Source organism: Salvelinus fontinalis, chromosome 2, assembly GCF_029448725.1.
Source record: "Salvelinus fontinalis isolate EN_2023a chromosome 2, ASM2944872v1, whole genome shotgun sequence".
Classification (NCBI taxonomy): Eukaryota; Metazoa; Chordata; class Actinopteri; order Salmoniformes; family Salmonidae; genus Salvelinus; species Salvelinus fontinalis.
In genome coordinates, this window is record NC_074666.1 from 52,300,446 (window position 1) to 52,326,605 (window position 26,160).

General features: G+C 42.1%; 1 protein-coding gene across 10 annotated transcripts in view; it reads right to left on the reverse strand.

Annotated features, from left to right (window-relative positions):
* The window catches only part of LOC129820886 (rap guanine nucleotide exchange factor 6-like), a 134,223-nt gene extending 108,807 nt beyond the window's left edge, over positions 1-25,416 (reverse strand). For all 10 annotated transcript variants that reach the window (XM_055878012.1, XM_055878029.1, XM_055878003.1 and 7 more), the window contains exon 1: positions 25,043-25,416. In XM_055878012.1, the coding sequence (XP_055733987.1) occupies positions 25,043-25,111 (69 nt within the window). In that variant the 5' untranslated portion in view covers positions 25,112-25,416. The remainder of the gene's footprint in view (positions 1-25,042) is intronic.
* Between the last annotated feature and the right edge of the window lie 744 nt (positions 25,417-26,160).

Here is a 26,160-nt window from a genome sequence, read left to right on the forward strand (position 1 = left end):
AGGATTGACCAAAGAGTCTCAAAACGCTGGAGGATTTGTACGGATTACCAAATGACTGTCAATCAACCGTTTTTCACAAGACACACAGAACACACATACAGCCATCCCATATCAGAGCAGCACAACGCTCGTAAAAGATTAACCTCTGGCTGCTTAACTAGGGAATAAATTAACCTTTGTGCATGATTTGTGTGTCAACTCAGCACTATGCAAACCAGACCAAGGGCACGAGCGAATGTTCATTTTCCTTGAGGAATTTAGGCCCATTGCGTAAAACCATGTTTCCTATCAAATTGACAAATTTAATCCGGAGCGACAAACACTCACTGACACACAAAGCCCTTAAAAACAGAGTCCTATCAAACACAGCTGTTCAAACATTAAGAGCAGAAAGCCTGAAGAACGCATGTGGAAACTTCCATGCGGCCATATGGTGTGGTAGGACAAGAGGAGCTATTGAGCCTACGGGCAACTAACGTTAACAGGTGTGGCACACTCCCTCAGTGACTTCAGCCAAGCGCGCGCACACACACACACACACACACCGATGTGTGTGGCAGCAAAACAGCAAGTGCTAGTTAGCTGAGACGGCTGAGGGACAAATTCATTAATAGTATCAAACCTCTGGGTTTTTGTCTTTGTGGACATCCTAGCGTATTTGCTGAGCAAGTCAAGGTGTACCGTACTCAGATGTGTGTGTGTGTGTGTGCGCGCAGTGTAATACAGCTGGGACGATAAACCGAAAAATATCGGACACAGGCCATACCGATCACTTATCGCAGGCCTTTTGCTAATATAGGTGATTGTTAAATGGGACACTGGATGGCTACAACCATTACAGTTGTAGTAGTAGTTTAAAGGATAATAAAAAACTAAAGAATATTATAAACATATCGTTTTATTCATCATTATCACAGAAATTCGGCCAATTTATCGCAATAGGGATTTTTGTCCATATCGCCCAGCTCCTCCGTGGACACAAAATAATTTCTCAGTGTTGAATAGACAGATCCTTCAGAAAACACCAGGCAACGCTGGAATGTGACACAGGAGACTGTAATAAATACAGGGAGGGGTAGAAGTGAGTGACTGTGTGTGTGGGTGTACAGCATAGACCTCCTGTCCATGTGCGTGGGGTTTAACAATGAATAACAACATCAGAGCCATGGCAGGCTGGGCTCCTCAGCATTTAGCCTCTCCTTCCGCTAACACTTCCTGGGAGAGCTCATCTGGCCTGAAAACCAGAGGCCAGCCAGGATTTGCTGATAGAAACCCTCTGACTGTCAGTCACTCTACACTCCTTCCTTCTACTTCACACAAAGGAAAATCGGGAGGAACAGGTGGAGGGAGTCCACCTATTGCAGGGGTAGGCAACTAGATTCAGCCGCGGGCCAATTATAGTCGGAGCAGATGGCAGGGGGGGCGGAACATAATTATAATAATTTGTACACAAATTGACCACAACTATGCCCAAAAAGAGATTGTATTTTCTATACAGTACCAGTTAAAAGTTTGGACACACCTACTCATTCAAGGGTTTTTCTTTATTTTTAATATTTTCTACATTGTAGAATAATAGTGAAGACATCAAAACTACGAAATAACACATATGGGATCATGTAGTAACCAAAAAAGTGTTAAACAAATCAAAATATATATTATATTTGAGATTCTTCAAAGTAGCCACCCTTTGCCTTGATGACAGCTTTGCACACTCTTGACATTCTCTCAACCAGCTTCATTAGGAAGTAACCTGGAATGCATTTCAATTAACGGGTGTGCTTGTTAAAAGTTCATTTGTGGAATCTCTTTCCTTCTTAATGCGTTTGAGCTATTCAGTTGTGTTGTAACAAGGTAGGGGGGTAAACAGAAGATAGCCCTATTTTGTAAAATACCAAGTACATAATATGGCAAGAACAGCCCAAATAAGCAAAGAGAAATGACAGTCCATCATTACTTTAAGACATGAAGGTCAGTCAATTCGGAAAATGTCAAGAACTTTGAATGTTTCTTCAAGTGCAGTCGCAAAAACCATCAAGCGCTATGATGAAACTGGCTCTCATGCACCACAGGAGGACCCAGAGTTACCTCTGCAGCAGAGGATAAGTTGATTAGAGTTAACTGCACCTCAGATTGCAGCCCAAATAAATGCTTCACAGAGTTCAAGTAACAGACACATCTCAATATCAACTGTTCAGAGGAGACTGCGTGAATTATGCATTCATGGTCGAATTGCTGCAAAGAAACCACTACTAAAGGACACCAATAAGAAGAAGAGACTTGCTTGGGCCAAGAAACACATTAAACCGGTGGAAATCTGTCCTTTGGTCTGAGTCCAAATTGGAGATTTTTGGTTCCAACCTCTGTGTCTTTGTGAGAGGCAGAGAAGGCGAATGGATGATCTCTGCATGTGTGGTTCCCACCATGAAGCATGGAGGTGGTGTGATGGTGCTTTGCTGGTGACACGGTAAGTGATTTATTTAGAATTCAAGGCACACCTAACCAGCATGGCTACCACAGCATTCTGCAGCGATACATCATCCCATCTGGTTTGCGCTTAGTGGGACTATGACCCAAAACAATGACCCAAAACACACCTCCAGGCTGTGTAAGGGCTATTTGACAAAGAAAGAGAGTGATGGAGTGCTGCATCAGATGTCCTGGCCTCCACAATCACCCGACCTCAACCCAATTGAGATGGTTACGGGATGAGTTGGACCGCAGAGTGAAGAAAAGTGCTCAGCATATGTGGGAACTCCTTCAAGACTGTTGGAAAAGCATTCCTCATGAAGCTCGTTGAGAGAATGCCAAGAGTGTGCAACTCTGTCATCAAGGAAAAGAGTGGCTACTTTGAAGAATCTCAAATATATTTTGATTTGTTTAACACTTTTATGGTTACGACATGATTTCATAGGTGTTATTTCATAGTTTTGATGTCTTCAATATTATTCTACAATGTAGAAAATAGTAAAAATAAAGAAAAACCCTTGAATGAGTAGCTGTCTAAACTTTACTGGTACTGTAAGTATTTTTCTTTTAACTAAAAACTGGTGGGTAAAAAAATAATTTGCGGGCCGGTTTTGGCCTGTTACCGACCCCTGACCTACAGTGTGACTGAGCCCCAACCCTCCTCCTGATAGTCTGTACATGGAGTAGTCGGGACAGAAGTCTGTCATCAACTCAGTCATAGTCTGGATAGAAAAATACTTCTTCCAGACAGGGCTGCACTTGGCTATTCTTTAGAAGTTGAGCTAGGCTTATTTCCTGACCATGTGACCTGACCAGTGAAAACCCCTGGCCCTATATTATCTAGTAAGATCTGTGTTCCTTATGAGGGTCTTGTTCAAGCAAACTGCTAGGAGGGGTTCCCGGTCTTCCTCCTATAACCCTTATGACCAGAGATTTACAGGCAAGCCTGTATTTTCATAGACTATATTACCTCATGTTGAAAAGTAGACCTCTTCATCCATAGGCTTTAAAACACAAGCACCACTGAATTGGATAGGGAGAAGATGCCAAATGACGACCTGAAAACGCACACCACGGTACAATTCAATTCATTCTGTATGAAATAGCCCTAGGCCTGCCCCACTTATAGCTCGGAAGAAAACTACAATTCTTGAAAACACTGGCAGCAGCATACTTACTGTACACCGACGTCTTCGAGCTACTAAAACCGTATTGACTTTCCCTCAGAGCTAACTGGGTTAGCGAGAGCAGCTTCTGCAGTGGCAAGCACTATTCTTTCTGAGGCCAGAGGAGTCAGCCGGGTGAGCGCAGCGGTTGAGTTCCAATTTGGACCCTATTCCCTAAGTAGGAAACTACTTTTTAACAGGGCCCATATGGATCTGGTCAAAAGTAGTGCACTATATAGGGAACGGGGTACCATTTGGAACACAGCCAGTGAGTGCAGTATGGGGCCGGCCGGGCCAGGACCCAGAGGTGACTGAGGCCAGTAGTGTGTTCAGGTCATGCCAGACAGACCCCTGTCCCCTACAGTCAATGTGTCCCACATGACCTGGGGCAGGGGTCCACTCAATATGCAGGCGCCACTTTGCGCTTCCTCTCACTGGGGGGGGGGGGCAAGGCAAGGCCAATGGTCGCCTACATTTAAAACACTGATGTCTATAGGCTTAGGTCTACAACTGGCCTCCTTTCCAGAGTCCACAAAAAAAAAAAAAAAAAAACTGCTCCCCTTCAGTCATTGATCAGACAGAAACTGATCATCAATAGCCCCAGACAGGATGTCAGAATCACCAGCGTGAACCTTTTCAATAAAATTGTCTGTCTCCCCCATGGAGTGCTGTAACTCAATCACACTACAGTCAAAGTCCAGCTCTCCTGTACTGACAAGGCTGCTTTGCAGGGTGAGGGGGTTAATTATGTTTCAATTAGCCTAATCTAAATAAATTCATGCAATAGACACATTCCAATTCTGTAGGCTATTTAAATGTAACTCACCCGCACCCTGCTTCTTTGACTTTAACTGTGTTGGCGTAAGAAGCACTCTAGGATGACCTTTGACCTATCGTCTCCCTAGAGGTTCACAAAGTGGCCTGACCCCATCTGTGACACGTGACATCCTCAGAGTGTTGAACCATCCATTAAAACACATCACCAGCTAACTACAGACAAATAGCGTATCACCTAAAGTGCAGATACGATCATCTGAACTGTCAAAACATACCATTTTCCAACATGTCAGTTTACACTAAATCAAATGTACAACGATAACAAAATAATGTTCTTCATTTCACTTAGGCCTATGCTTGACAAAAATGATGTGGTAAAAGATTAGGATTGCCTATTTAATTATTTTTAATCAATCAAAGTGGGCCTAAACATAAAACACAAGAAGCTGCAAAAGGACAGCAGCAATCTTGCAATTGAACAGCAAATGTAAGCAATGTCCTTTTGTTTATATGTGTAGAACAGAGTGACATGCAGGTACAGTGTTGCTGCCACCTTCTGGCACATAGGCTGCCTGCTCCTCAGGTGACCCTGTGCAATAATTACAAGCAAGCTCTTTCTCGCTACAGAAGCACCACCCTGGTCTGTAGACTAGAGTTCAAATGGTCTTCCAAGCCTACATAAAATGTACAGTATGTAGACCTTACAGAGGAGGGCATTGTACATAACACCACAGCCATTCAGGTTGCAGAATAAACATCCTCCTGGACATTTCCATAGACTTCTAAAACTTCTATCAACAGCATAGGAATAAACACATCTGAAGACTTCACACATTCACTGCAATTCACCCCGGTATCTTAAACACGACGGGAACACAGCAGACTCTTTATACCTCACTTCATAATACACACATTATTTGAGGCTTGGAGTACGCCCAGGCAGAAACGAGCGTAGGCTAAGGCAGTGAATTAGAGGTCTGTGGACTCGGGGAGGCAACACGTGACCGCTTCACTGTATTGTAGGGCCGACTGAAGAGATCTACACACCCATTCAGGCATTTAAGCATTTCAGATCAAAACTCTAAAACCAGGGACGATGCAGTAGCACTACAAATCTCCTTACTTGACATTAAGAAGGCTTAAATTCTGTGAGAAAAAAAAAAATGTTCCCATTAACGGTTTGACATGCACGCCTGTAAAGTCAGATTTGATTTTATTCCCGCTTAAGACCGTTGGTCATAGAGCAGCAAAGTGCTCGGGTTAAATCCTCTCTCCTGTTAGCGCTTCATCAAGGAGTCCCGAGTGGTGCAGCAGTCTGAGGTACTGCATCTCAGTGCTAGAGGAGTCACTACAGACCCGGTTTTGATTCCAGGCTGTATCACAACCGGTCCGTGATTGGGAGTACCATAGGGCGGCGCACAATTGGCTCAGCATCGTCCGGGTTTGGCCTTCATTGTAAAATAAGAATTTGTTCTTAACTGACTTGCCTAGTTAAATATTTTTTATAAAAGAGTCAGAATCATGCTTGGCTTTCAGGTAGGACTACAGCGCTTACATTTTGCCATGGTACGGAGCGTCAAACTAATCAAATGGTCCTTAGCCTAGCCTTTATGCAGTGGTATAAAATACTAAATTAAGTAAAAATACTACTTTTAAAGTATCTGTACATAATTGACAACTTTTGGATTACTACATTCCTGAAGAAAATAAATCTACTTTTTACATTTTCCCTGAGACCCAAAAGTACTCGTTACATTTTGAATGCTTAGCAGGACATGAAAATGGTCCAATTCACACACTTAAAAGAGAACATCCCGGGTCATCCATACCGAGTGATCTGGCAGACTCACTAAACACAAATGCTCCATTTGTAAATTATGTCAGAGTGTTGGAGTGTGGCCTTGACTATCCGTAAATGAAAAAAAAAAGAAGACTATTTTGCCGTTTGGATTGCCTAATAGAAGTAACTTTAAATTATTTATACTTCTACTTTTGACACTTAGGTATATTTTTGCAATTACATTTACTTTTGATACTTAAGTATATTTAAAAGCAAATACTTTTACTCAAGTAGTATTTTACTGGGTGACTTTCACTTGAGTCAGTTTCAAATAATGCATCTTCACTATACTCAAGTATGACAATTGGGCACTTTTCCCACCACTGCCTATATGTACAGTATGGCGCTTTTAGAAGGGGGCAGTGAGGTTCCTTGGCCCCCCAAAGTCGATACTTTCAAAGCGGTTGATCCCTTACGGTGTAAAAATAAAAAGTGGGTCTTTAGTGAAATCCTTAAAAGCCTGTGGGGAAAAAAAACAAGAAGTTTATAGAAAGCCCAGGGTAGTAATGGGGCATCATGGAAAAAAGGTAGAGTGCTGCTGTACCATCGCCACACTACAGTACAGCTGTCATCTATCCACCAGCCCCTGTGCCAGACAACACAGCCAAAAGCTCGGCTGGAAAACACCATTTTTTTTTGCCATTATGTAATCTTAACTAATTCGCAGAGATTGATATTTTAGACTCGACGACGGCTGAAGAGAACAGCAAAGTTATGACAACAACTTAGGATGTCAAACTTGAGCAAAGGCTCTAACTCCAAGTCAAAATCCAAGCTATAAAAAAAAAAAAAAAAAAAAAAAAAAAAACTCTGGGTTTACTCTTTATTCTAAATTGTAGATATAACAAAAAAAGTTAAGGGCTACGGTTGTTTTCTCTCTACCCATAAGCCTGGAAGACACCTTGTGAGAGAGAGCAGAGTGCTGAGCTCACTTTGGTGAGGCTGTAGTCTCTCTGCTGCCAGCCCGAAAATAAGTGTTTGAGGGTGGGCGGCTGGGCTTACAGTGTCTACAAAGCATTCACACCCCTTGACTTTTTCCACATTTTGTTATGTTAGAGTACGCATTTAAAAATGGCTTACATTCAGATGTTGCGTCACTGGCCTAGACAGAGTACCACAATGTCAAAGTGGAATTAAGTTCTTTGAAATGTTTACAAATGAATACAAAATGAATGGCGGAAAGGTGTGGGAGTCAATAAGTATTAAACCCCATTCGTTATGGCAGCCAAAATAAGTTCAGGAGTAAAAATGAGCTTCACAAATCACATAATGAGTTGCATCGGCTCACTCGGTGTGCAATAAAATGATTTGAATGACTACCTCATCTCTGTACACCACACATACAATTATCTGTAACGTCCCTCAATCGAGCAGTGAATTTCTGACACAGATTCAACCACAAAGACCAGGGAGGTTTTCCATTGCTTTGGAATGAAGGGCACTATTTGGGAGATGGTAAAAAAAAAGAGACATGAGCATGGTGACGTTATTAATTACACGTTGGATGGTGTATCAATAGACCCAGTCACTACAAAGATACAGGCGTCCTTCCCGGAGAGGAAGGAAGCCACTCAGGGATTTCACCTTGAGGCCAATGGTGTAACTTACAACAGTTAGAGTTTAATGGCTGTGATAGTAGAAAACTGAGGATGTGTCAACATTGTAGTTACTCCACAATACTAACCTAAATGACAGAGTGAAAAGAAGGAAGCCTGTACAGAATACAAATATTTTTTTAAATGCATCCTGTTTGCAACAAGACACTAAAGTAAAACTGCCAAAAATGTGGCAAATAAATGTACTTTATGTACTGAATAGAGGTCAACCGATTATGATTTGTCAACGATTATTGGAGGACCAAAATAAGCCGATACCGATTAAATCGGCCGATTTTTTTTTGTTTATTTGTAATAATGACAATTACAACAATACTGAATTAACACTTATTTTAACTTAATATAATACATCAATAAAATCAATTTAGCCTCAAATAAATAATGAAACATGTTAAATTTGGATTAAATAATGCAAAAACAAAGTGTTTTAAAAGTGCAATATGTGCCATGTAAGAAAGCTAACATTTAAGTTCCTTGCTCAGAACATGAGAACATATGAAAGCTGGTGGTTCCTTTTAACATGTAAGAAGTTTTAGGTTGTAGTTATTATAGGACTATTTCTCTCTATACCATTTGTATTTCATATACCTTTGACTATTGGATGTTCTTATAGGCACTTTAGTATTGCCAGTGTAACAGTATAGCTTCCATCCCTCTTCTCGCCGATACCTGGGCTCGAACCAGGAACACATCGACAACAGCCACCCTCGAAGCAGCGTTACCCAAGGGGAACAACTACTCCAAGTTTCAGAGCGAGTGACGATTGAAACGCTATTAGCGCGCACCCCGCTAACTAGCTAGCCATTTTACATCGGTTACACCAGCCTAATCTCGAGAGTTGATAGGCTTGATTTCATAAACAGCAGAGCTGATGGCAAAACGCACAAAAGTGCTGTTTGAATGAATGCTTACGAGCCTGCTGGTGCCCACCATCGCTCAGTCAGACTGCTCTATCAAATCATAGACTTATTTATAACATAATAACACACAGAAATACGAGCCTTAGGTCATTAATATGGTCGAATCCGGAATCATCTTGAAAACAAAACATTTATTCTTTCAGTGAAATACGGAACTGTTCTGTATTTTATCTAACGGGTGGCATCCATCAGTCTAAATATTCCTGTTACATTGCACAACCTTCAATGTTATGTCATAATTATGACGTAAAATTCTGGCAAATTAGTTCGCAATGAGCCAGGCGGCCCAAACTGTTGCATATACCCTGACTCTGCGTGCAATGAACGCAAGAGAAGTGACACAATTTCACCTGGTTAATATTGCCTGCTAACCTGGATTTCTTTTAGCTAAATATGCAGGTTTAAAAATATATACTTCTGTGTATCGATCGATTTTAAGAAAGGCATTGATGTTTATGGTTAGGTACACGTTGGAGCAACGACAGTCCTTTTTCGCGAATGCGCACTGCATCGATTATATGCAACGCAGGACACACTAGATAAACTAGTAATATCATCAACCATGTGTAGTTAACTAGTGATTATGATTGATTGATTGTTTATTCTAAGATAAGTTTAATGCTAGCTAGCAACTTACCTTGGCTTCTTAATGCATTCGCGTAACAGGCGGGCTCCTCGTGAGGCAGGTGGTTAGAGCGTTGGACTAGTTAACCGTAAGGTTGCAAGATTGAATCTCTGAGCTGACAAGGTAAAAATCTGTTGTTCTGCCCCTGAACAAGGCAGTCAACCCCCCGTTCCTAGGCAGTCATTGAAAATAGGAATGTGTTCTTAACTGACTTGCCTAGTTAAATAAAGGTGTAAAAAATAAAAATAATAAAAATGATTTTAAAAATATCGGCGTCCAAAATTACTGATTGTTATGAAAACTTGAAAATCGGCCCTAATTAAATCGGCCATTCCGATTAATCGGTCGACCTCTAGTACTGAATATAAAGCGTTATGTTTGGGGCAAATCCAACACATCACGGAGTACAAAAGACATTTAAGAATGGTGGTGGCTGCATCGTGTTATGGATATGCTTGTCATTGGCAAGGACTAGGGAGACTTTTAGGATAATAAGAAACAGAAGAGCTAAGCACAGGCAAAATCCTAGAGGAAAACCTGGTTTAGCAGGACAATTACCTAAAACACAAGGACAAATATACACTGGAGTAGCTTACCAAGACAAGATGTTCCTTAGTGGCCTAGTTACAGTTTTGACTTTTAAAATCGGCCTGAAAATCTATGCCAAGAAAATGGCAGTCTAGCAATGATCAACAACCAACTTGACAGAGCTTGAATCATTTCGAAAAGAATAATGTGCAAATAATTGTAGTCCAGGTGTACAACGGTCTTAGAGAAGTACCCAGAAAGACGCACAGCTGTAATCACTGCCAGAGGTGATTCTAACATGTATTGACTCGGGGGGTGTGAATACTCACGTAAATTCGATATGTCTGTATTTCATTTCCAATCAAATGTGCAAAACTTTCTGAAAACATGTTTTCACCGTCATTATGGGGTATTGTGTGTAGATTGGTGAGAGAATTTTTTTTTAAATAAAATGTTAAAATTCAGGCTGTAACAAAACAAAATGTGGAATAAGTCAAGGGGTAGGAACACTTTCTGAAGGCATACAATACTGTAGCTAGCTACATAGATCAGTGACAGAGGAAAACGACAGGTTCTGTGAGGCTGTGGCCTACATGCTTTTACTTGTCTGAGTCCACAGGCTGCCTGCAAGGCCTAGCTAGGTGTTTAACTTGAAGGCAAATCTGCTTCTGTTAAGACACAAGTCAAGTACAATAAGATTTTTCCAGACAACCGTGTGGCTGGTGGATATTAAATACACAGAAAAGGACACTTTTTAAAAACAGGGAACGGGAGATACCTAGTCAGTTGCACAACTGAATGCATTCAACTGACATGCATCTTCCGCATTTAACCCAACCCCTCTGAATCAGAGAGGTGCGGGGACTGCCTTAAAAATCGACGTCATCGGCATCCGGGGAGCAGTTGTTTGGTGGTTAACTGCCTTGCCGGCTCGGGGATTCAAACCAGCGACCTTTCAGTTACTGTCCCGACGCGCTTAACGGCTAGGCTACCTGCCGCCCGAAATGAACTGCGGTGATATTATAAAAATGGACGTGACAATAGGGATTAGCCCAAATTTAAAGAAGAAGAGCCCTCAACCACATCCCCCGGTTTGAATACATTTGCATGGGAAATAAGATGGTATGTTGACTGAACATGGCTCCCGTGATGGTGACAACAGTGTCACTTATCACCTTGGCAGCACAAACATGTCGGTAGCCCTGGGGGAATGGCATCTTATCAGGGGAACATAGCAGCATTTGGTGTACTGGGAAGGGACACGCAGAACAACATATTGTACTTCGAGTGCATCTATCGCTTGCTGCTTACTCTTTTGTTCAAAGTCCCAAGAAATACATTCTCTGTGCAGGACTGATAGAAGTTCAAGCGCTGAGAATTCTGCTCTTGACACATTGTTACTACTAACATGATAATTGGCCTAGGGTGACGGTTAGAACACAAGGCCCCTTGAAGTCTGTTTAGTTAAGAAATATGAACAATTCAAAAAGGCAAACAAACTATACTGAGCAAAAACAAAACTCAACAATTTCACAGTTCATATAAGGAAATCAGTAAATTAAAATAAATAAATTAGGCCCTAATCTATGGATTTCACATGACTGGACATGGGTGGGCCTGGGAGGGTATAGGCCCACCCACTTGGCAGCAAGGCCCACTCAAAGGGGGGCCAGGTCCAGCCAATTAGAATGAGTTTACCCCCCCAAAAAAGGGCATTATTGCAGACAGGAATGTATCATCGAGGCACAGATCTGGGGAAGGGTACCAAAACATTTCTGCAGCATTGAAGGTCCCCAAGAACACAGTGGCCTCCATCATTCTTAAATGGAAGATTGGAACCACCATGACTCTTCCTAGAGCTGGTCGCCCGGCAAAAATGAGCAATCGGGGGAAAGGGCCTTGGTCAGGGAGGGGACCAATAACCCGATGGTCAATCAGAGAGCACTAGATTTCCCTCTGTGGCGTTTTTTTATTTATTTAGGTTTTTAGGCAATAGATATTGTTGTCATTTTGTCACTCAAATATCACATGAATACACATTAGAAATGGCAAAATGTATAAAACAGCAACAAAATGTGCTTTTAAAAAACTGCTAAATGTTCTTTGCACCCCATGACAAGGTCTGTAGAATTGTAGGAAATAAGCTTTTAAACCTGCAACATTCTCTCATGAACAGTGCCCCCAAGTGAAAGTTTGGAAACCCCTGTTCTACACTATACATTGCTTGTTTTGTCATAAACTGAAATTAGGCGAACTATTCGAATTTTAGCAACCAGGAAACGCTGGAGCGATTTCTGCATATTGCACGTTTAATGTTGTTGAAATATCATAGCCTTTTTGTCATGTCTATCGCATTAACAAATATGTATTTATCATTGTCGTTACACTTTTTTTCAATTTGTCTCAACAGATGTTTCATTCCTGACCACGTCAGTAGTGGTTCACCTGATGAGAAGAAGAGCTGGCTGCATGCCTGTGTCACAAATCGTGGACAGATGTGTCATGTTCGGTGACATCACTGACATTGCAACCGGCGTCAGAAATATGTCCAGGGGCCAACCTCTACAGAGGAAGCATCTCCCATGTCACATTTTCCAAGTTGCAGAAATGTCTACACATACAGCAAAGCAAAATAGAACCATCAGAAAAAAACTATTCAGTGTCAGATGCAAGCAGGGGTGTAATCATTATGCTGATTCTGTTCCAAGACATTTAGTCTGTTGCAAAACCGTTTACTCCAAACAGAAAACACAAACAAGAGTTTCTATTGGACAAATTCAGGTAGGTCCCTCACCTTTTTAGTTTCTCCATTTGCTTCTGTTTGGTTCTTAAATGGTAAACGGTTTCTGTAATGCATACACTCTGGCCTAGTGAGGGTAAAAAAACTACAAAAACTACAAAAACATACTGAGGCGAGACTGAGCTATGGCTTCTTCCTGTCCAACATGCAGGATGGAGTACAGGAGGGAGATATTGAGGTTATACATTGTAGCTCTGTTGTTCTACAATGCCTATGGTCATAGCCAATATCCCCACTAGCTGGCTACTAGACACACAATATAACAGTTGGCCCTAAAGCTTTTTGTAGGGAGCAAAGAAAAGCAACTACTGCATGTATCAGTGATGGACACTAGCTAGAATGTGGTCCAATGCTTTTACAGCAATATAGCTAGCTACTAATACAATAGCCCAACTTCTTGCACAACACATAAGGTTGTCGCTTGGTCAAATCATAAATAATACTATATACACACACCAAATAAATTGACCAACAATAAATATAACAAGATATACATAATGTATTTATACTGTATGTTCCTTATCATTTACTTAGTATAATCAAACCTCATACAGGTACTGCACTACATTGTCAATCCGCATGGAATGCAAAATTACTATTTAGCTTGTATTCTCCAAACAAAAACAGCAGTATACCTGTAACAGATTGTGTATTCTTTAATATACAGTGCATATTCAGACCCCTTGCCTTTTTCACATTTTATTACGTTACAGCCTTATTCTATATTGATTAAATAAAAAATATCCTCAATCTACACACAATACCCCATAATGACAAAGCAAAAAACGTTTTTTTCTTTCGTTTTTTTTGCGAATTTATTAAAATACATAGCTATTCAGACCCTTTGCTATGGGACTTGAATTTAGGCTCAGGTGTATCCTGTTTCCATTGATCATCTTTAAGATGTTTCTACAACTTGATTGGAGTCCACTTGTAGTAAATTCAATTGATTGGACATGATTTAGAAAAAGGCACAGCTGCCTATTTCGCACAGTTGACAGTGCATGTCAGAACAAAAACCAAGGTATAGCCATACGACAGGAATGTATCAACGAGGCACAGATCTGGGGAAGGGTACCAAAACATTTCTGCAGCATTGAAGGTCCCCAAGAACACAGTGGCCTCCATCATTCTTAAATGGAAGAAGATTGGAACCACCATGACTCTTCCTAGAGCTGGACGCCCGGCCAAACTGAGCAATCAGGGGAAAGGGCCTTGGGCAGGGAGGTGACCAATAACCAGATGGTCACTCAGGCAGAGCTTTAGATTTCTTCTGTGGCGATGAGAGAACCTTCCGGAAGGACAACCATCTCTGCAACACTCCACCAATCAGGCCTTTATGGTAGAGTGGCCAGACGGCAGCCACTCTTCAGTAAAAGGCACGACAGCCCGCTTGGAGTTTGCCAAAAGGCACCTAAAGACTCTCAGACCATGAGAAACAAGATTCTCTGGTCTGATGAAACCTAGATTCAGATTTTTTATGAAATTTGCAAAAACATTTCTGAAAACATAATTCCACTGACATTATGGGATATTGTGTCTAGGTCAGTGACAAAAAAATATAAATTTAATCCATTTTAAATTCAAGTTGTTACAACAAAATGGGGATAAAGTCACGGGATGTGAATACTTTCTGAAGGCTCTGTACGTCAAGTTAACATTTGATTATTTATGTATGGAGGTTGTTATTATAGGCTATTGGTTCCTTACTCAGCCCGCAAAGGAAAGATAAAAATCATCGACTATTGAAATACTGCATGCATCATCAGCTTTTCTGAAAGATCTTGGCCCGGGACAGTATTTTTATTTTATTTGGGCCAGCAGCTTTCGTTTGGCACTGGCAAATTTACCTACATTTAAAGGTCTGCAAAGCATGTCAACCTGGGCCCTGCATGACCCAAATGCATTTATAAACTTGTCCGGGCCAGCGAGAAGAAAAAAAAGTTAACGTTGGACACCGCAGGGATGTGCTCTCTTTTCTCAACGGCTTGAATCAACAGATCAGCCTTCTCCATTGAATCGCAGCATTGAAGAAAAAAAACTGATTTCCTCCTCAAGAATGGGAAGACACTTGGGCCGGGCCCCATACGACAGGGCAGGAAGGGGGAGCACTAAGTCACTTCCCAGGTCACAACCTCTGCTCTATGTAGCCCATAGCGACAGGGTCAGTGCTTATGAGGAGCTCAATAGGATCCACATAACGCTCCCTGCTGCAGCTCCCATCCTCCTCGTTACCATCCAGCAGCACCAACTAAACAAGGGGCTCCAAAGGAGGCGCAGTGGGCTAACTGGAGTCTAAACAGAGGAGGACTGAAACCGACCTCATAACTCACACAGCATGGGCAGAGCCTCTGAGCCAGGAGAGGCATAAAGCAAGCCGCTGGCTGCATGTAGTGTGTGCTGCTGCTGCTGCTATTTTCTGATAAGAAGATAACATGTTAACAAGCATTGGGAAATACATTTGTGTAATCCTTAACTATGTGTCAAAGGGCAGGAAGTGAGGTAGCGCGTGGACTTTTACAATACATCTGAACATCCTGCAGTAAGGTTAGCCTAGGCGACTTCCTAGCTGGCAAAATCATTCCAGTTGACTTTCAACTAGACATTGCATTCAACTTGAGGCACACCTTCATAACAAAAGGCACATAGCCATGACAACACAAAAGACAACCCAATGTTTTACATGTCTCCATGTACATGTCTATTTAACAGGCTTGGGGGAAAGGTGTGCCGATGCCAAACAATCCAAAGCTAATGGGATTCCCAAACATATAAAGGGTCAACCAAATGACTGTATATGAATGGACCAAAAAAAAACATTGATCACATGATACAATTAATTCCTCTCCTTCAGGAGGATGAAAAGATTTGGCATGGGACCAAAGATCCTCAAAAAATTATATAGCTGCACCATCAAGAGCATCGTGACAGGTTGCATCACCTAGACTTGGTGCTCCGGCTTGCCTTGCGATAGGAGAGAGAACAGTCTATGACTAGAGTGGCTGGAGTCTAACATTTTGTAGGTGCTTAATTTGACACTGCCTGGTATAGAGGTTCTGGATTGCAGGAAGCTTGGCCCCAATGATGTACTTGGCTGTACGCACTAACCTCTGTAGTGACTTGCGGTCGGATGCCGAGCAGTTGCCATACCAACAGTGATGCAAGCAGTCAGGATGCTCTCAGTGGTGCAGCTGTAGAGCTTTGATGATCTATGGCAAATCTTTTCAGTCTCCTGAGGGGGAATAGGCGTTGTTGTGGCAACTTCACAACTGTCTTGTTGTGTTTGGCCTATGACAGTTTGTTAGTGGTGTGGACGCCAAGGAACTTGAAGCTCTCAACCTGCTCCACTGCAGCCCCGTCAACGTGAATGGGGGCGTGCTTGGCCCCCCTTTTCCTGTAGTCCGCGGTCAGCTATTTTGTCTTGCTCCCGTTAAGGGAGAGGTTGATGTCCCGACACCACACTGCCAGGTCTTTGACCTCCTTGCTGTAGGCTGTCTTATCGTTGTTGGTGATCAGGCCTACCACCGTTGTGACTTTGGGAAACCTAATGATGGTGTTGGAGTCATGCGTGGCCACGCAGACGTGGGTGAACAGGGAGCACAGGAAGGGAGTAAGCACGCAACCCTGAGGGGCCACCATGTTGAGGATCAGCGTGGCAGGTGCATGTTGCCTACCCTTACCACCTGGAGGCGGCCCTTCAGGAAGTCCAGGACCCAGTTGCAGAGGGAGGTGTTCAGTCCCAGGGTCTTTAGCTTAGTGAGGGCACTATGGTGTTGAAAGCTGAGCTGTAGTCAACTAACAGCATTCTCACATAGGTGCTCCTTTTGTCCAAGTGGGAAAAGGCACTGTGGAGTGCAATGGAGATTGTGTCATCTGTGGATCTGTTAGCGCGATATGCAAATTGTAGTATTGTTAAGAGAATTTTGTTCTCAGTTGTTCATAATACCCAATTGAATTAATTACTCAGCCTAAAACCCAGAATTTGTAAGAAACTGGTTGAAATGAATCAAGCGTAGGCCCAGCTACAATTGTCAGGAATGTTTATTTAGAGAGCTCTGCTTATCATTTCCGGTACATTGGTCTATATACCTCACATTTCGTCATAAACGTCCCTCCTCTCAGATACAATGGCAACATAGTTCACAAGTCCTACAATGTATAACAGGTGGCGGACGATCTACTACAAGCCCAAGGTCTCTCCCCTCCCTGGGTGGGGAGACTTCCATCCCTGTTATCAGTTTCACAGTGGTCACAAGTTGTCTGCCACAGTTCCTTGCCTACCAACAGTCCCTCTTTCTTATGGACAAACATGATTCCTCAGACAGGATACAATTCTGTTAGTTATAATTCTACGTTAAATGTATACATCGTTTAGTCATTATTCATACAATTCCCATAACAAGTGTGTCTAGGGTTTCTGGGATGATGGTGTTGATGTGAGCCATGACCAGCCTTTTAAAGCACTTCATGGCTACAGACGTGAGTGCTACAAGCAGTAGTCATTTAGGCAGGTTACATTCGCTTCCTTGGGCACAGGGACTATGGTGGTCTGCTTGAAACATGTAGGTATTACAGACTCGGTCAGGGAGAGTTTGAAAATGTTAGTGAAGACACTTGCCAGTTGGTCAGCACATGCTCAGAGTACGCGCCCTGGCAATCCGTCTGGCCCTGTGGTCTTGTGAATGTTGACCTGTTTAAAGGTCTTCGGAGAGCATGATCACTGGTGCTCTCAAGCATGGTTCAGTGTTGCTTGCCTCGAAGTGAGCATAGAAGGCATTTAGCTTGTCTGGTAGGCTAGCATCACTGGGCACTTCCTGCTTGAGTGTTTGCTTGTAAGCAGGAATCAGGAGGGTAGAATTGTGGTCAGATTTTCCAAATGAAAGGCGAGGGAGAGCTTTGTATGCATCTTTATGCGCACGCGATATGCTGATGGAAATTAGGTAATTCAAGTCCCCAGCTACTTGGAGTGCTGCTTCTGGTGAGAATTCTCATTTACTTATGGCCTTACATAGCTCATTGAGTGCGGTCTAAGAGCCTGATTCGGTTTGTGGTGGTAAATAGACAGCTACAAAAAATATAGATGAAAATTCTACCTCAGACGAGCAAAACCTCAAGACTTCCTTAAATATTAGAGATCGCGCACTCCTGTTGTTGACAAATAGACAGACCACCACCCCTCGTCTTACCAGAGGTTGCTGTTCTGTCTTGCCGATGCACGAGAAACCCAGCCAACTGTATATTATCCATGTCCTCGATCAGCCACGACTTGGTGAAACATAAGATATTAAATGTCCCGTTGGAAGGATAGTCTCGAACGGAGCTCATCCAGTTTATTCTCCAGTGATTAGACATTCACCAGTAGGACGGATGGTAAAGGTGGATTATCCACTCGCTGTTGAATTCTCACCAAGCACCTGGATCTGCACCCCTGTATCGGCATCTCCCCTATATGCGAATGACAGGATTTGGGCCTCATCTGGGAGGAGCCGTACATTTTTGCCCTCTGATTCGTTAAAGAAAAAAAATCTTCATCCAGTCCGAGGTGAGTAATTGTTGTTCTGATGTCCAAAAACTCTTTTCAGTCATAAGAGACATATCAGAAACATTATGTACAGAAAAAGTTACAAACACGATAACACATACACAGAACAGCACGATTGATTAGGAGCCTGTAAAACAGCAGCCATACCCACCAGTGCCATAATGTATCCTTATAACCTTTTCTGTGTGTGATTGTTTTTAAATTGGTTCAAGGACATAGTGCATTCGTAAGGTACTCAGACCCCTTCACTTTTTCCACTGTCAGGTTTCAGCTTTATTCTTATGTTTTCCTTTCACCAATCTACACACAATACCCCATTATGACAAAGTGAAAACAGTTTAGAAATGTTAATTAAAAATAATAAACCTGAAATACCGTATTTACAGAAGTATTCAAACCCTTTACTGAGACTTCAAATTGAGCTCAGGGCCATCCTGATTCCATTGATCATCCTTGAGATGTTTCTACAAATGTTTTGGAGTCTACCTGTGGTAAATTCAACAGATTTGGACAGGATTTAGAAAAGGCACACACCTGTCGATATAAAAGTCCCACAGTTGACAGTGCATGTCAGAGCAAAAACCAAGCCATGAGGTTGAGGGAAATGTCAGTAGAGCTCCGAAACAGGATTGTGTTGAGGCACAGATCTGGGGAAAGATACCAAAAAATGTCTGGAGCATTGAAGGTCCCCAAGAACACAGTGGCCTCCATCATTCTTAAATGGAAGACGCTTGGAACCACCAAGACTCTTCCTAGAGCTGGACGCCCGGCCAAACTCAGCAATTGGGGGAGAAGGGCCTTGGTCAGGGAGGTGACCAAGAACCCGATGGTCACTCTGACAGAGCTGCAGAGTTCCTTTGTGGAGATGGGAGGACCTTCCAGAAGGACAACCATCTCTGCAGCTCTCCACCAATCAGGCTTTTAAAGATAGAGTGGCCAGACGGAAGCCACTCCTCAGTAAAACGCACAACAGCCCTCTTGGAGTTTGCCAAAAGGCACCTAAAGGACTCTCAGACCATGAGAAACAAGATTATTTGGTCTGATGAAACCAAGATTGAACTCTTTGGCCTGAATGTCAAGCGTGACGTCTGGAGGAAACGAGGCACCGCTCATCACCTGGCCAATACCATCCCTACGGTGAAGCATGGTGGTGGCAGCATCATGTTGTGGGGATTTTTTTCAGCGGCAGGGATTGGGAGACTAGTCAGGATCAAGGGAAAGATGAACAGAGCAAAGTACAGAGAGCTCCTGCTCCAGAGCGCTCAGCACCTCAGACTGGAGCGAATGTTCCCTTTCCAACAGGACAGCGACCCTAAGCACACAGCCAAGACAACACAGGAGTGGCTTCAGTACACGTCTCTGAATGTCCTTGATTTGCCCAGCCAGAGCCCGGACTTGAACCCGTTCGAACATCTCTGGAGAGACCTGAAAAAAGCTGTGCATAGAAGCTCCCCCTCCAACCTGACAGAGCTTGAGAGGATCTGCAGAGAAGAATGAGAGAAACTCCCCAAATACAGGTGTGCCAAGCTTGTAGCGTCATATCCAAGAAGACTCGATGCTGTAGTCGCTGCCAAAGGTGCTTCAACAAAGTACTGAGTAAAGGGTATGAATACTTATGTAAATGTAATATTTCAGTTTTAGGCTATTGTGTAGATGGATGAGGTGAAAAAACGATTTAATCCATTTTAGAATAAGGCTGTAATGTAACAAAATGTGGAAAAAGGGGTCTGAATACTTTCTGAATGCACTGTTCATCTGGTGTATTAGAAGCAATTATTGGTACCATGATTGTCTTCTAAACGTTTTTTTTTTTTTACATGAAAAATTCAATTTTCCCATTACCTATAATGGGGGATCCTGTTATCTGCAAACAATGCCAGCAGTACAGTGATCAGCCCTTAAATTCTGTGGCATCAATGAGGGGGCAGTTGTTCTCCTTTGGGCCAACCCATAGACATGAAAACCAGTAGATACTGATAGCGCTGCCTTAGTCACCAGCAGCTCCAGACCTGATAACTTCCATCACAATGAGTGAACAGCCTGAGGGGAGGGCACTTCACGGAACCAGCTCATATTCCCGGCATGCAAGAGGTGTGCACGTTGCATTCTTGTCGCACGCGTCAGCTAAATTAGGGATTTAAAGAGTCAGTTCCGGTCCAGCTTCATTCTTTCATGTTAGTGCTCTGAAGTGGACTGCCAGTAGAGCCAATGTTCAGAATCGGCACAATCTGTACTCTGTGGGTGTGTGCGTCAAGTTGTCAAAATTACCACTTGTAAAGGTATTTTAACCGAGTGTTTTGAAGCAATGCCACAAAAAAATATTTTGGTGTCTTGCCCGTCCGTGTTTGTGTCCGAAAATGGGCTTTAGAGATAACAAAAGAACGTGTGAGAGGGGGCGGGTGCATAGCCTTGCAATTAAACCAAGAAACAGATGTTCCACTTCCAGAGCATTGTTTAGAGGAGGACCAGACCGAGAGGAAATGTGGGACTGACTGCAATAAGGTATTGTGTTGTACTGAGTGACTCAGCTTTTCCATAGTCTCAACATTGGTCTTAAGACAGTACCATTCTGTCAATGACAGTACATAAAATTCAACCCTAAACAAGATCACCTCAAATAAAAGTGCCAATATATGAATTGAAGGGAAAATAAAGGCATCATGGCTCATCAGCCCAGGAAACTGTGGTTGTTTAGACTTGCTGCATGAGCAGTGTTCTACTCCAAATTGTCCAGATCTCAAATATATATTTTTTTTATATTTTAACTTTATTTAACTAGGCAAGTCAGTTAAGAACAAATTCTTATTTACAACGGCGGCCTACCCCGGCCGAACCCTAACCCCAGACGACGCTGGGCCAATTGTGCGCCGCCCTATGGGACTCCCAGTAACGGGCAGTTGTGATACAGCCTGGAATCGAACCAGGGTCTGTAGTGACACCTCTTGCACTGAGATGCAGTGCCTTAGACCGCTGGTTCACTCGGGAGCCCTATCACTAGCTTTTTTTTAATATAGCCCATCTTCTTAAAGGGAACACAATGCAAAAGAGAAAGAATGGACAAAGCCCAATGTAGACTTCTATGTCCAAAGACACTCAAATAAACTTCACATTTTCCAGGTCCTTCTCTAGTGTACCTGCGCAAGGCTATTGAGTGGAATGTTATTGTGCTAACTTCAATCTCATTGGGTTGTATGCAGGATGTTTGTGACCTATATATTTGAGCTGCCTTGAAAGAATAGGAGAGTCGCCGCGCCTCGATCAGACCGACAGCGTCATTGCATCAATGCCGTGTATCAAACTCTGCAGTCAAACTTTTTTCATTACGTAATCCACATTTTTTACTGGATATGTATGCAACAGAAGTTCAACCTTCACCTTCTGCTACCATTTCTGTCAAGTCTGCACATATATCCAACGTATGCGTCAAATTTTATCTAACCTACGCACCAAAAAGAACACAGAACGCACTGCAACTGCAACGCTGCAAGACAAACGCAGCGTTCCATTGGAAACCAGTGTACTTCTGGTGTACCAAACACGCAATGACGCTGCCGGTGGGAGAGAGGCGTTACAAGGCCCACTTTCCTTTTCTATAACTCACACAGAGGGGAGTCAAACTGACAGACAGGGATTCCAGACCAGTTTCGCAAAGTAATAAATACACTTTAATAAGACTACCAGGGCGACAGTTTTAAAAGCAAGAGCTTGTAGTCTACTTCTCTGGTAGCCCCTATAGAGGGATAAGAACAATAATAGAGACAAACATCAAAATGTAAGTCTTTAAAAAACTTTAATGCTGTGAAAACTTCTGTTTGGACACATGCTCTGCGTGTATACCGAACAAAAATATAAAAACGCAACATTTAAAGTGTTTCATGAGCTGAAATAAAATACCCCACAAAAAGCTTATTTCTCTCAAATATGGTGAACAAATCAGTTTACATCTCTGTTAGTGAGCATTTCTCCTTTGCCAAGATAATCCATCCACCTGACAGGTGTGGCATATCAAGAAGCTCATTAAACAGCATGATCATTACACAGGTGCACCTTGAGCTGAGGACAATAAAAGGCCACTCTAAAATGTACAGTAGTGTCACACAACACAATGCCTCATGTTGAGAAGGAGCGTGCAATTGGCTTGCTGACTGCAGGAATGTCCACCAGAGCGATTGCCAGAGAATAAAATGTTTATTTCTCTACCATAAGCCGGCTCCAACGTAATTTTAAATAATTTGGCAGTACGTCCAACCGGCCTCACAACCACGTGTAACCACGCCAGTCCAGGACCTCCGCATCCGGCTTATTCACCTGCGGGATCGTCTGAGAACAGACACCCAGACAGCTGATGAAACTGAGGAGTATTTCTATCTGTAATAAAAGCCTTTTTGTTCGGAAAAACTCATTCTGATTGGCTGGAGCTTGCTCCCAGTGGGTGGGCCTGGCTCCCAAGTGTGTGGGCATATGTCCTCCCAGGTCCACTCATAGCTGTGCCCCTGCCCAGTGATGTGAAATCCATAAGTTAAGGCCTAATGAATTCATTTTAAATTGACTGATTTCCTATATGAACTGTAAACTCTGTGAATTTGTTGAAATTGTTGCGTTTACATTTTTGTTCCGTATAAAATAACAAAACATTGCAAAGCGTCTACAATTTACTTTCAGGGTGTGTTGTTTTCAGGAATTCAACAGGAATTCCCATTGCTTCACCAGGGTGAAACGTTGACCTTTGTGACTAATGTAGCCTGCCTACTTCAGAGTGGCCCTGCAGCGTCTGCTTTCACTATCAGTACTGGCTCTGAGGGAATATGCCTCTTCACGCCCTGAGTACCGCATGGAATGCTGCTTTACATGCAGGCAGCCTTCACACAACACAGCCATTACAGGCTGGAAATATGTGCTTGTCTTGTACCAATACAAATTTTGAAAATAAATGATATCAGCTTCTTGTTTTGTTTCCTTACTACAATTCTTCCGAGTTGCACGGTACTGATATCGTAACAACCCTACAGTAAATCATACAGTAGTGGGCACCTCTACCGACACAGCCTCTTAGTGGATAGAGCAGGATGATTAACAGGAAACTCAGGACACGGACATCATTGTGCATCGCAAATGGCACCCTGTACCCTAGCGCACTACTTTTGATCAGCAGTTTATTATGTAATATGTAGGGAAAAGGCCACCATTCTGGATGCAGCCCATACCTGGAGCATAAAAGTCACTCATAACGCCCTACATCTGAGAGCAACGCACGCAATGCCTATGTCTGCCTACGAGATAAGCACCAAGACCACATTTTCATTCATATCACTCACCTGACAAACTTACCTTCCTCAATAGTAGTTTTACACAGCTGTTTTGTTTATGTTTGAGGACCAACACATGTTGCTTAGAGTGTGTTGTCACTTTGTATTATGCACTCGCCCTCTCTCAAAAAGGAACAGAAACCCCTCTTTGCACATTGAGTGAAAACAAAACCGTGGATCAGTCTAAGAAATTGGCTTTTGAACTAGGTTGTAGGTAGGATTTAGCCAATTGTGCCTTGAAAAGTGCTTGCAATTCAAAATGTTCTGCAGCTGAACAGAGTAGGCTATTTGGGGAAATAGTATGGCAATTGCACAGTAACAGAGTGATGCTGAGACTCCGATTTGTACACTTTAAAAAAGTGTGTGAAACAAAAACCAAAGACTGCAGAGTTAAACAAACCCTGCACAAAGACTACATTTTACAAAAACATTTACTTGTAGAACAGTGCAAATGAAAAGTTTGGTAACAGAATGATGGCACAAACAGTCATTCTGTTATAAAACTGCGCATCTGAAAATGTTTTTCAAGTATATCTGTTTTAGTAACATTTTCAGTCAGTTACTGTGGAATTGCCTTATGGCAAAAGCAATGCCAATTAAACTGGGCTGAGGTTTGGATTGTCAGAGAAGAGCAGTTAATTTAAGCTGAGGTTTAGAAAAATAACTTCTGCATCTCTGTGGGATGACAGGGGAAGGAACGATTCATGGATTATAATAGTATTCTTAAAGTAGAATCAAACAAGCCCATTCAGAAGTCAGAGAATTTGGAAAAGTTCTATCAAATGGTACACCATATAAAGGCTACTGTTTATAAAGGATGATTGTGTGTGAATGGGGGGGGGGTGTAGTTGCCTTTTTGAAACAGCTGAATATCCTCAGATGATAGATCCCTTGTAATGATGACAGTCCCACAAAACCCTTAACAGTAATGATAGCCAGAGAGAGATACTATTGAACATATGACCGGAGGCCCCCATAATAGAACAGGACAACAATTGCATTATCGTTTAATCTTAAAACTGCAAGTTTTCAGAAAACTTAAAAGGGAAACCGTACTGAATGATATTTATGACGTCATCTAAATAAGATTGACACTCACTTTCCATTGCAGTAGTTACAAACTTTCTCTCAGGTTGGATAGCTAGCTAGAGTAACTTCAGTGTGTGTGTATATATATATATATATATATATATATATATATATATATATATATATATATATATATATATATATACACACACATATATATAAAACACACAAAGGTGGTTCGTTCTCACCTTCCTGGAAATAAAACCAACTGAGTGACTGGCTGGGTGAATGGATAACACATTGCTCCTCGTCAACTAGTGCGTTAGAATGCTAGCTAGCAAGATAATTATTCCAGCTAGCTAGCTAACTTTTTTGACATGAGAAATTCAAACCAAGAACACATAGCTAACGTTAACTTGCTTACCTCTGTTGTCCTTTGTGATGGAGGTTTCTTTAAAGCTTGTTTGAAAGAAGTTTCCATCGATCCAGTCATTGTCACAACTTCACACCAGAAACAAATCCCCAAGAAATCAATGCATTGATCCCATCTCACTTTAGGCCGATGCCGCTATACACCCATCCCGTTGCTATCCCGTTTCTTCGCCCGAGCATGGAGGGAAAAGTCCTTGTTAAAATGAGAACAAAACTAAAAACTAAAACAAAACTGGTTCACATAAAATTGACCGAAAGTACATAATACAAAAATGGATATGTGAAGAACGATATACATGGTTAACATCCAGTTAGAAAGTTGCCTCCCTCTGATCAATTCTTCATTTGGGAAGAATTGACTGCTGACACTACTATTCTGCTAGCAGCACTAACGATGATGTCACTTTCCTATGGTAATGTACCTTCGAAATAAAAGCCCGCATTTCAAAACATTGCAAAGAGTATAACTCATTCAAAAGATACTACATGTTAATCGATTTGTATTATGCTTACAATGAAATGCAAGAAGGAATTTATTTTGAAATATGTTTTTAAAACATTATTTTAAGACCATTGTTGACAAATACAATGTTCAGACTGGTATGTTGACAATATGGGGCTTATAGTGAAAAAACGATTATTTGTGCCAATATAAAAGTGGGGTTTAGAGTACTCATTAGGGTCTGTAGAATCTATCAGTTGAGGCTCCTCCGAGTAGGAAGGAGAGGACCATCCTCCAAAGTAAATTTCATTTTTTTTAAACAGACCATTTAAAAAGTTCTCCTTTTTAGATAAAACTATACTAAATATAATCACGTCACCTAATAATTGATTAAAACACACAAATTTGCAATGAAGGTCTACAGTAGCCTCAACAGCACTCTGTAGGGTAGCCCCATGGTGTAGCCAGAGGACAGCAAGCTTCCATCCTCCTCTGGGTACATTGACTTCCAAACAAAACTCAAGTATTTTTGTTCACCCAACTTAGAATACCTCACAATCAAATGCCGACTGTATTACCTCTCGAGAGAATTCTCTTCGGTTATAGTCACAGCCGTGTATATTCCCCCTCAAACCGATACCACGACTGCCCTCAAAGAACTTCACCGG